The 12,787-nt window shown below is 32.1% G+C and overlaps 1 protein-coding gene across 1 annotated transcript; it reads left to right on the top strand.

The window, feature by feature from the left end:
- The first annotated feature begins 1,703 nt into the window (after positions 1–1,703).
- LOC132623304 (protein S40-5-like) lies at positions 1,704–2,816 on the top strand. The gene has a single exon (XM_060338037.1). The coding sequence runs from the start codon at positions 1,941–1,943 to the stop codon at positions 2,535–2,537; it is 597 nt and encodes a 198-aa protein (XP_060194020.1). The 5' UTR covers positions 1,704–1,940; the 3' UTR covers positions 2,538–2,816.
- Positions 2,817–12,787: the final 9,971 nt, after the last annotated feature.

The raw sequence follows: 12,787 nt of genomic DNA, 5'->3' as shown, positions 1-12,787 counted from the left end.
AGGGAGTAGTTACTCCCCCAGCCCCAAGTTAGGTGTCATGTTTTTATTCTCAACTGTCAATTTGACTATTTTTCAAAGCTAAATTAGATTAGACCAACTCAATATTTTACAATTAAATTTTATCTATTCAAAAACTATATAACAAAATACTAAAAGTTGCAACATTTCTCATGTGAATTTGATGAAGAGATATATTTTAAAATACCGATTCAAGTTTATATAGTTTGACTCAAAACATGACAATTAATTTGGGAGGAGGAAATAATTAGTTATCAGCTTACGATCTTTTTGCAACCTACACCAGATATGGAAATTGGTCTTAATATGCCTCATTCATGAATAAGTATATCTTAGGAATTCGAGACACGAAGAAAACTAAGCCAAATCTAAACCAAATATTTAGTTATCCAGAAATGTACTGGCAAGCACATATAATAAGTTCTTCTTTCGGAGAAAGTGCTCAACTAATTTCACGTAATTCTGTATATAAATACTAATAGATAATCTTAAAAAACAAAGTAATTAATAGGTCAAAATGCATTAATGGTGTAAGATTAATTTTGGAAGAAAAGAATAAAAATGTCATTGACTTCACATAAATGATCTAGATACGCATGTGAATTTACTATCCTAACCCCATCTGGATCATTGTGACCAACATCAATGTGGTGGGTTTGATTTTTCCCATATTAATGCATTCAGGTTATCCAAATCTTTATGTTGTCTTGACCTTTTTGGTGTTCAGGTAATAAAAACTTTTACATTGGTGTTTGGAGAAAGTAAACTTTATTTTGAGCTTTACTGCAAAGGTTACCACCACTGACAATCAGAATCCAACATCTCAAATCCTCACTAATCATTCCAATCTGACAAGAGCCTTTTCCTTCATGTAATTGGCACGTGTCCTCCACTCTCGTCCTTATACTTGTTTAATTCCACTACCTCACAATCACTTCTACCAATACTCTACTTTACTTCTTTTTTTTATTATTATTTTTTTGTTGAAACTTCAGGAATTTTTAGTTTGAGTTCTAGGCATGGTCTATGCAAAAAATATATTTGCAAAATCAGATAACGGATTAAGTAATGGATATAAGTTTTTTTATATATATTTTATCTTATGCCATCATATCGTTTTAATTTTTTTATAGCAGATAAAGTATTTTATTTTAAATTTCACATTTTAAGAAATTTATCGATAGATATTATTTGAATGATGGTGTGTGAAACATAAATTTAATTATAGGTGAACTTTTGATAAGCATTAAGAGGCACTCCTTCTGTCTCATTTACTTGACACGCTTTTCTTTTTCTTGCCCAAAAAAAAAAAGACACATTTTCATTTATTAATTAAATGATTTTTATAGCTATAAAAAATTCTAGAGATGGTTAATTAGACCATAATTTCCACTCTTTTTTCCCCTTCTGTAACTATTCTAACATCATTACATAATTTAAGACGGAAAACAATAGTGATAACCTACTATCAGATATTGAAGTTGATTAATTTAAAACCTCATATTCGCATATTCTTTTTGGTTTTAAATTTCGTGCTCATCTTCCATTTCCACCATTACTTTTTGTCGTTATTATTTCATTGATGAAATGCAGACAAAATGAACTCCACATTCACATGAAATGCAAATCAAGTTCCCCATAGGCCATATCCCAATCATGTCTTATATATACACTTCCTACCTTCAAAGTTGAGTCTCCGTTTATTATAGCCCTTTTTCCCCCCACCATGGAGATATAGCATTAAGTAAATAAAAAGCCACACACAACTGTTTTATCTTATTTTTATCAATTTTCTTACTTGGGTCACCGGAAAATCAAGAATCCGGTAACTCGTAGTAGTATAGGAAAAAAAAAAACAATCATTTTGTATACATATAGAATTCTTTCCTGTCGCCGGGAAATAAACAAAAGGTGATGAAAAAATGGCAAATGGTCGGAAACTGACCACTAGTCATAGTGATATGTTATTAGGAAACTACACCTACATAAATGGAAGTCAAACAGTCAACGGTTCGTCAGAACTAGGAGAAGATGATATCTGGTCAACAGTTGAAGACATGGTCAACATGGATGATCATGGTTCAAAGGACGAGTGGAGTCCACGCGCCACCCCAGTACCACGCGCCGATCATTACAGCCGCCGCAGCAGCAGCCGCCACGTGGGTGGGTTGTCATTGGCTTTCGATGATTCAGGTAAAACAGCATCTCCTCGGATCTTGCACCAGTTTCGAGGACAAGACGCGCCATCCCCACGTGTGCGTCACATGGCCACGTCAGCACCTGTTAATTTCCCTGATTGGTCCAAGATATACCGAGTTAACTCGGTCGAGTCGTTGCATGACTCGGACGATGGAGTGGACGATCATGACTCGGAGATGGTCCCACCCCACGAATATATCGCGCGTAGCCGGAACTCCAACGCGCACTCAGTGTTCGAGGGTGTTGGACGAACGCTAAAAGGTCGCGATTTGAGTCGAGTTCGAGATGCTGTATGGAGCCAGACTGGGTTCAATGGTTGAGTCCATCAATGAATTTAACTATCGTTTTAGTAGATTCAAAGATTTTATTACTATTAGTAGCTGATTGGAGAATTAAAGAAGCAATTGATGGTAATCATTTATTTGGTAGATAAAATTTTGGTCTTGGGCAATGATTGAGGTTGAAATGAATACGAACTCAGTGAGTCAACCAGCTCCTTTTGAGTCCAAGTTTAATCTTTTTGTTTTTTCTTAATTACTTATTAGTAATATATTCCCTCTATTTTATATGTACTTTTACTATGGTGGATTTTAGCAAAATGTTATTTTGTCATTTTCAAATGTCAATAATGGTGAAATTTTGAGTGCAAAAAATGTAGTACCACCGAAAAGTATCTGGATAAACTAGTAAGTACGGATAGTCGGGAGAAATGATTATTTGACCTTTTAATTTTTTTTTTAGTTTTATGACCCTTTCATTTTTTACACATAAGAGATTAAAAAAAAAAACACATAAGAGATTTGAAAAAGTTATTTTTTTCTATTCAAATCTTAAGAGGTTAAGAGATCTCATTTCCTTCCACAAATTGCTGTAATTGATCTAAAGTCACTTTCCAATATCAGTAACAGTTTCATAATTACAGTATCTTAAACTATTTTTTCTTAAATATGTGAAAAAGGAAACCACAAGAAGCTTGATAAAAAATTTTATGGATGAGGAGGAAGAATGATAAGATTTATATAATATGTTATAGTTTTATCTGAAATTGATAAATGAAAAAGGATCGATTTTTATAATTTGAAATAGTTTGGTAATGAAATTGATTAATCAGCCATACTTGTCAAATGTTTGATAAAAAAAAAGGGTCGGCTTTTATAATTTGAAATAGCTTTTTAATGAAATTGATTAATTAGCTATCACTTGTCAAGTGTTTGATAAGAAAAAGTATCAATTTTTATAACAGTAAATAGCTTTGTGATGAAATTGCTTAATTAGCTATCACTTGTCAAATGTTCGATTAAAAAAGGATCGACTTTTATAATAATATAAAATTAGGGAATTTATCCGCGCTTCGCGAGGTCATAAAAACATAGTGACGATTGAATTTTTTTTCTTCATATTCTAATATTAAAAATTGCTAAAGCATAGATTCATCTAAATAGATATTAAAAATATTTGAACATAAATTAAATAATAGGACCATGACACCAAATGTCAGTAAATTGCGAAAAGTGATTAATATCATCTAAAAGTAAAATTTAATAGTGATATAATATATAAATATACTTTTAAATTGCGAAAAGTGATTAATATCATCTAAAAGTGAAATTTAATAGTGATATAATATATAAATATACTTTTAACTTATAAATTTGGTATTTGTCCGGCGTATCTCAAGTAACTCCAATCAATGATTAGAGAATTATTACTTTTGCTGTCACACCTGATTAGGAACTCCAATACTTAAATTATTAGAGAAGTATATTTTTTTGATTAACTTTGCTTGTCCTATTAATGTGTCCATAAAAGTATAAAAACTTCAACTTCATATACAACGTAGATTATCTCGTCCTAAAATCAGTGTCAATTAAGATTAAACATTGAGAATACATAAGCTGGAATCTAAGCTTGCTTTTGAGTCATATTTGATTCACTTATGAGAAAACTTACATATAAAAGATTTACCCACATTTTGTAACTGTAGTTACTACGCTCGCAATACATTTTTTCCCCTTCAAATACCACTATTCACGAGAATAATTGATATTTGAACTGCTTCGTTTATCCTTAGGAGTTGAATCACTCTTCTCCGGCGTGATCCACCGATATATTCCAATCCATTTTATGTAATCTTGCTAAATATCCATGACCTATCATAAAATGTGCAATAATCTTGACTTGGACTTTGAAGTTGTTCTAAAATACTCAAAAGTATGCATATTAAAAGGTCAGTCTATATAAATCTACAAAGCAAATTCTGCCATCTAAGAAAAAAAAAAAAACAAATACACTAAAAGAAAAAAAGGGAAGAGAATGCGCAAAATACAAAGGGAGATCACAAGGAAAAAATAAGATAAATAGCTAGATCAGCACACACAGCACAATTGATGATGAATTTTGCCAAAATCTTGCCACTGCAAAATGCCTAAGATTATATAAATATTCATCAGTTAGTCAATTATTTTAGAAGAGACACGCTAAATCACTAATGATCTAATCGTTAACAGATTCGATAAAGGAATTACACTCCAACAATCGAAAAAACTAAACAGAAAAAATAGTTTGGTAAAGAGATAAAGTTGCTAAAATCCACAATCTATCGCTCGCAGCTCATAGAAATTATGACCAAGGAGAGATGACACATCCAAGTGATCAATTTACCCAAGTTTTTGTCAACTATGTAAACTGACGGCAACACAAAGAACTTTTAAATCATTGCATGATTAGAACAACAACTTCAACTTTTCATTTCCAATAATCTACTCCTAGAAACCAACGGAAAGTAAGTGAAGAAAATGAAAATTAGAGCATGCATACACAAAATTGACTGTAAACCTATATATAGTGCATACAAAAGAATATTAAAAGGCATATGAATTAATTATAAATTCAATTATGGGGGATTAATATATATTAAATATTATTGTAATTGAAGGTTACGAAAATGAAAATTGGTTTCGAATACAAGTATTAATTAGAGAAAACTGTGTGAGAATGTGAAATACGTGTTATGACAAATGCTATTATATGCAGGGGCGGATCCAGTGTAATGGATGTGGGTTCCCAATAGCCCGAACCCTGTATTTATATTGGGAGTCTGTTAATTATATAACAAAATGCTAGTTGGGAACCCATTACTAAGAGAAGTTGTTGGCTCAACGGCAACGAAGGAACCTTGATTTTGACGCTTATGTTCTTGACGTAGGATCAATTCCCCTTAGAGTCTTTTTGTCCAAATTTGCATATTAGTTCATTTTACTAGAAACCCACAAGCTTAAAATCCTGGATCCGCCTCTGATTATATGGCAGAGTTACGAGTCTTTATTACGGGACTTGTGGAATCTTAATTATTTATTTAGTAAATGGAGTGAATGAAGAAAAAAAAATGGAGAAAAAAGATAATTAGATTTCTTGGCCAAAGAGAGGTGCCACATCACTCTTCTTTTGCCTAGCTTAATAATATATATATATATATATATATATATATATATATATATATATATATATATATATAGGTAGTTTTCTAATGAAATGATTAACCAGCTATCACTTGTCAAATGTTTGATTAAGAAAAGGATCGATTTTTATTATGAAATACCTTATTAATCAAATTGATTAATCACCTCATCTTGTCAAATGTTTGTGATAACCTATATAAAAAGGTTAATCTAATTAAATAAACTAGTGATAAATAGGTAGAACGTCCTCATCATTTGGTTTAGATGAGGACTTAAGATTCCAATTCTTTTGGAGGTAATGTTTAATTGGAATATTTTTTATATTTGACATTTGATGGAATATTTTTTTATTCCAAGTCCTTTTTTTTAATCATTTGGAGTTTTTTTTTTTTTTTTTTTTTTAAGTTGGGTCGGGATGGGTAAAAAATAATGGGTTGATCATTTTTTAAAGTGAAAAGGGTAATTTTTAATTAAAAATATAAGGTAAATATTTTTTAATTCGTAAATAAGCCTCTGTTAACGAAAAGGAAAAATTTGCATCATTTGTATAATGGCGTGGGTATATATGCATCATTTTTTTTAACAAGGGATATATTTCCTCTAAAACACAAAGTTTAGGGGTATATTTGCCCCATTTCCCTTTAATTTTTATCTTGAGTATTGTTTGTTCATATTCAAGTCCATGATATAATAAAAAAAAATTCATTTACATAAGGAAATAGTTAATTCCGCATATGTGAACTTACATCATATAATTATTGACCTCAAATTCGGATAAAAAGGGAAAGATGCGGTAGCTAAGTTACCACTTAACACTCAGGATAAAACTAATTAATTTATGACGAACAAGCTTAGACGAAACAGCTATGAATTGGCAATGATTCATGCAAGTGACTCCAACTATTTTGGGGTCGACATGTAGTTTGTGTTGTCGTACTTAAGAAAAATTAGCTTGCATTATATATGCAGGGTAAACGAATAATAATCTACAAAAACTATTGAATTTATATGGAGTTCTCAAAGAATATAGTCTAAGAACTATAAGAGAACAAAATGAAAGAATCACAGAGCTACGTTTAACATTTACAAGTGAACACCATGAATAAGCAAGTAAGACATGTTTAAAGAACAAATAAATGATGGTTTATTTTATGTTTTATCAAATAATTACGTGGAAGTAGTTTAAACTCAAAGAAAAATAAGATTATGTTACCAATATCATTAGACATCTACAGAAGCATTTGAAACATGAAAATAGCGAAAATCCCTAGCTTTTTGTTAAGTAACCATATTGAATTAAGATCCTAGAGGCATATATCCACATCATAAGAAGATGAGAGAAGGGGTTTTCTTAATTTAAAACAATAAATGAAAGAAGGAAGGTCAGGAGGACACTAGAATCGTGAAAATTGTATCCACAAATATATATTTTTAAATACTTTTAGGAGCTAGAATCTCTTAAATCAAAATATGACAAGAGTAATAGAGACATTTAATTGTGGGGGTCCAAATCCAGAGCCCAGAATACTGGGATCCAATTACTTTTTGGGGAAGATGATAGATACAATTCTAGTGCCACAATCAAACAGATGTCATTATTATTATTTTTTTGTATAAAAAAGAATTTCGCTAATGAACAAATGCAAGATTTAAATTAGAAAAAAAATGAAAAAGAGAAAATACGAAGCCATGACAGCAAAAAGAATTTGAGGCATTTTTAAAATTTCTCATCTGGTCCGTGATTTTCTTTTATACAAAGGAATGATAATGGATTTCAATTTATGATATTCTTAATATTAGTTTTGAAATATTAAAACTGGAATATTGAAAAATACAAAAGGGGAAAGAAAGTCCAAAAACAAGTGCAAAGATACCCTCTTGCTATCTATACCTTTTTGTAGAAAGGGACAGGAGCCAATTCAATGGGCTCACGAGTGCTGTGGCCTTGTGAGCAAGTGGTTTTTTCTTCCTTTATTTTCTGTCAACAACGCAAAAGAGTGATTTTTTTTCATATCAGCTGGGACCCACGATTAAGATATATTTCGTATAATAATTTCAAACCAATGGAAATTAAGAATATAACTTGTCGTATATTTGGAATATAAGTTTTAAATTTCTTAGACCTCTCGGTCTACATGATTGATTCCAAATTCAGGTTCATGAAGTATTCCGCTTCACGTAAGATTGGAAAAAAAAAAAAAGGCATCCTATCCTGACACGAGCATTAATAATTGATTCCATAGCTCTAAGCACTTGTCTATAAGTCACACATAAACCATATTTTGTGTTGTTCTAAAGCTATAAAATAATTGAAATATAATGAAAGTTTAAATAGTAAATTCATCGAATCATACTCACCTAAAACATACTATATTGAGATAATTATAAGATAAATGAGCAATATAAGGGTTCCTGATCATCATCACTTTGGTGTGTGAGAATAGAAGAGCTAAAGGATAAATAAGAAGTTAGTTCTTCCAATTTAAATGAAGGAATCGAATATAAAAAATTCTGCTGCCACGCTCTAGAAATAGAGATGGGAGAGAGACTGATTGAAAAAAATATATAAAAAAATCATATAAACGATCCGGCTAATTTGAGACAAAAACATATTTTGTTGATTGAAAATTAATATCGCCATAGTTAAACGGGGAAAGGTCCAAAATTATCCCAAACTATATGAAATGGTAAACTTTTACCCATTGTTATTGGCGGGTAGTAGAATAAGAGAAAAAAATGAAGAAGAAAAGAAGAAATTTTACAAGATTTTCATATGGTATCAATTTATTTTTTATTATATACATCATTTTTGTAACGGCGAGAGCACATCCCGACGATTCACAGAGGGCAAAGTGAACCATTTCGTATAGTTTAGTAGAAGTTTTGGCTGTAGGTGGGCTTAAACTAAACTATAGTAAATTAAATTGATAAGTAGATTAAAAAAGATCACGAGTAATTGACTAAATTTGAATTACACTATACAATGTTAGTGGATGAACTAAAATTAGATAAAATAGTAGTAGTAGTAGTTATCATTGTGGTGGGTATGCTAGCATGGAGGAATCGTCCATTTTGGTGAAGCTGGTGTCTTCAAACCCCACTATCCATTATTACTATGAATGAGTGAGCAATTTCTACCACAATTCCTTTAAATAAATGCAAGAGCCAAAAGATAAATTCAAAAGTTGGCATGTCCTTGACAATATGGTTGAAAAGCTGCAGGTCCTTATTGTAAAAGATAAAAACTTACTATATCAGTGGCAATGCACTTCATTTATTCATTTGTTCGAGGCTTGTGACACGCAACGTAATGAGAGAACAGGAAAGAAAGAACAAGTTGTGACCACCAAGTGGACATGAGATTTCACCATCAAGGTATTTAGTTTGTTTGAGATAGTGATTTATCTTTTGGATGAAGTTGAACAATAATGGAAATATGCTTTGATAGAATATATGAGTCCACCAAACAATACAGAGAATCAGGTTCTTTATCCGTTCTCTCAAGTAAAACAAAATTTAAATGACACAAGATATTTACGTGGAAAACTTCTTGCTCAAAGGATTAAAAACCAAGACCTATCAAAGTAGGATTTCCTCAAACTTCACTATACCGAGCAACTTCAGATTACAACCTATTGCAACATAGGAATTAAACTCTTAATCTCTCTCCCTTACAACAACTCTATTGCAAGGCCTTTGCAATGACTCTACTGCAAAGAACAAACCTTGACTAAGTTTAGCCAAGCTAACACCACAAAAGGTTGAAAATCTATCCTACCAAGAACTTCTTAAAAGCAGCGAAGGAGTGGAACTTAAGAACAAAAGACAAAGACTTCAACAACTTAAAGGACTTAAAGACATTGGCCGTGATTGGAGAACTGGTCCCTCAGTTGTTGCAGCTTTGTTCTTGATGAGCACTTTGAGAGCGGCGACGGCTACTACTTATGAGAAAATAATGTTTCTGGTTTGGAAATTGTTAGGGTTACACTTGTATAATGTTGTATATATATATGGGGAGCAAGTGTTGAGGTGAAAGGGACATTGCATAGTCCACTAGTACACTAGAACTGTGGTGCTGCATTGCTGTCAGTCAATACAGTGTCAGCTTTACAGTTGTAGAGTTGACTGAGTAACGGCTGGAAGCTGATCACATTTGTTCCTCGACTTGATTTGTGAAAATGAATTCATTACTTCCTCTGGGTAGCTGCTGCACTGCTGCTAGTTGGTACAGTGTCAGTAGCTTTGCAACTGTAGAGTTGACTGAAGCAATGGCTAGAATCTGATGGCATCTGGTCCCTCTATAAACATATCTGGTTCCTTGAATGGGTTTGTCAAATCATCAACACATGAAACATCATAAGGTTGACCGAGTGAACCTGATCATATCTAGTTCCTCATCTGATTCTTCGAATAAGTTTGTCAAATCATCAAAACACAAAATATCATAACTCATCATGTTTCCCTTGTGAAGTTTAGGTGTTTGGTAACACCCGGTAAGGGCAAAATTTCAAGAATATACAATAAATTATACAATATTTACCGGCGCTTAGCCATAAAGAATTTAGATTTTCCTCCTGATATTCTCTCTCATTTATTTGATTGAACGTCCATCATTGATAACTTCTTATTTGGAAGATAATTGAAGAAGGTTTTAAAAATTCACCGTTACAGACTCATTTGAAGAACCACTACTGATGGTACTTATTAGTTATTACGTGGCGGATAAATGATGATAAATAAGTTCTTTTTTTAACCTGGCTAGTGGGTAACCAGCTAAATCAGGTAAATAATTACTCAGTAATTAGGCCAAAATTATAATAATACAGTCAAACCTTTCTATAATGACAACGTTTGTCCGAAAATTTCATCGCTACTATAGTGAGGTGTTGTTATGTATGTATATTGACATTTGATATTTAGATCTCATTTAGCAGTTATAAACAAAATTACTCAAACAATTATTTTTCTGTACTTTTTATGTTATAAACGAAAACAATATACTTGTTAATTTTAAAATCTCGTTTGATTTTCATCTCATTAATTAAAAATTGAATAGAATAATAAATTACTATTAAATTCATAGCTAGTTATATCATACCGATGAAGAATTAAAATCTACGGAATATATGCATTCAAAATTAATTGAAGGTTAAACATTTCAAGTTTGACATAAGATTTCTGCATTTGTAGGTTGTTTTGTAAATTTCAGTCTCTTAGTAATAATATAATGCTTGAACTGATGAAGAATTTTATCCAAACTTTTAGTAAAAGGGAATTCAATAGCTTTCCATTGAAGGTTATCTAAGGGCTTAATAGCTGACTCTTCTACTATGTCCATGACATTAATGATGATTAACATAAATATTTTAATAGGTAGAATGTAGTTATAGAAAAGTAAAATTTAACATGAAAAATCGGTTTCGAAGAAATCAGACTGTTATAGTGAAATGTTGTTCGATCGAATGACAATTATAAAGAAATTTGACTATATTGTTTGGGTTGAAACAGGATGAATCTTCCTGTGAAAAATTCTTGCTTGAAATCGACGCTTAAATAACGGAGTGGTACTTGAAGTTCTCTGTTCCGAAAGAATAGTAGATTTATGTGGGTTCTTAATGACCCAAGAAACTTTTTTTTTTTGTGCGGATTGACCTTCATTTGGGGTGGTCTTTAATTTTTGTCCTTCAAATTGGTGGTCTTTAAGTTTTGTCTTTCGCCTAGTACCCCAAGGTTGTGGGTTCAAGTTTTTTCCTTCGCCTAATATCTCGAGGTTGTGGGTTCAAACCTCAATTCAGTAAAAATAAAAAAATAAAAAAAATCCCAAGACAGAATTCTATCCATAGACAAAATTTGCAAAACTGTCCATACAATGTAGAATTTTGGGTCTTAAGAGCAAAAGTTAAAGACCACCAATTTAAGGGACAAAAGTTAAATACCACCCCCAGCGAAGGACAATCCTGCAAATTTTCCCCCAAGAAAAGCAAGCCTGTTTTTGGGTCCCTAAGGAAAATTTCTAAGCCCAGCCCACTTCCACACATATGGGCCTACTTTGAACCGTTTCCAGAGCCCAAAATAAAATTTGACACTCAACAGTAAAATAAAGCCTTCTCAATATGAAAAACGGAAAAGGGTCATATTTGCCCCCGTACTCTCAGAAAAAAGTTATATTTACCCATGTACTTTTTGATATATTTGTCCTTGTCATCTAACTTTAGGGCCATATTTGCCCCTGTACTTATTTTTTTGGGTCATATTACCCTTCGTCCGTTACATCTCTCTTGTCCCACTTTATTTTCTACGTGGCGCCTACGTGGATATTTACTCCTCCAATTTTAAATTTAAATCTTAAAATAAACAAAACTACACCCCCAACCCCCCGTCCCCACCACACCCCATTTTTATTTTATCGAACAACCTCTTCCAACGTCCACTGTTGTTTCACACAACATGAAAAACATTAAAATTGGATGCCCTTACTAATCTAGCTCGTTTAAGAACACGTGAACGGGATTGGCTTGAAGGGATGCCTTTTTGGCAAACGTTCTTGTTCATGCTTCCTCCATTGTCAATTTCTCTTCCTATTTAGAAAGAAACGATGTTTCTGTGTATTGGTGAACTAAAAAGTGCTGCTTGCTTTTTTTGGTGTCTGCCTCCATTTAGGAAATGTAGGTGTTTTGTTCAATTTCCTAAAGCTAAATACTTATTGAACTTATTTAGCTTGCGAAATTAGGTGCATCTAGCTGTGATCAGTTTTTGATTTGTGTCTGCTCTTTAGTTGTATATTAGCTTTGCATTTGAGCAGACAAACTCTCTATTCGCTTGTAATATTGGAGAAGACAAGGGGTGGGGGTAGTTTGGTTTATTTTAAATTTAAAATTGGGAGAGAAAAAAAATCATGTAGTCGCCACGCAGAAAAATAAGTTGGGGACAAGGAGATTTAACGGACGGAGGGTAAATATGACCTGAAAATTAAGTACTGTGGTAAATATGATCTTAAAGTTAGATAATAAAGACAAATATATCAAAAAAAAAATATAACGAAGGATAAATATGGCTTTTGTCTGAGAGTATAAGGACAAATATGACCCTTTTCCGTATAAAAAAGTTAGGAG

This window comes from Lycium barbarum, chromosome 12 (assembly GCF_019175385.1).
Source record: "Lycium barbarum isolate Lr01 chromosome 12, ASM1917538v2, whole genome shotgun sequence".
NCBI lineage: Eukaryota > Viridiplantae > Streptophyta > Magnoliopsida > Solanales > Solanaceae > Lycium > Lycium barbarum.
Note: the sequence above shows the minus strand (reverse complement) of the source record. Positions and strands in the feature narration are given on the sequence as shown.

Excerpts from the sequence above, each read along its gene's own strand:
- LOC132623304 (XM_060338037.1), top strand. The coding sequence starts at position 1,941 with ATGGCAAATGGTCGGAAACTGACCACTAGTCATAGTGATATGTTATTA.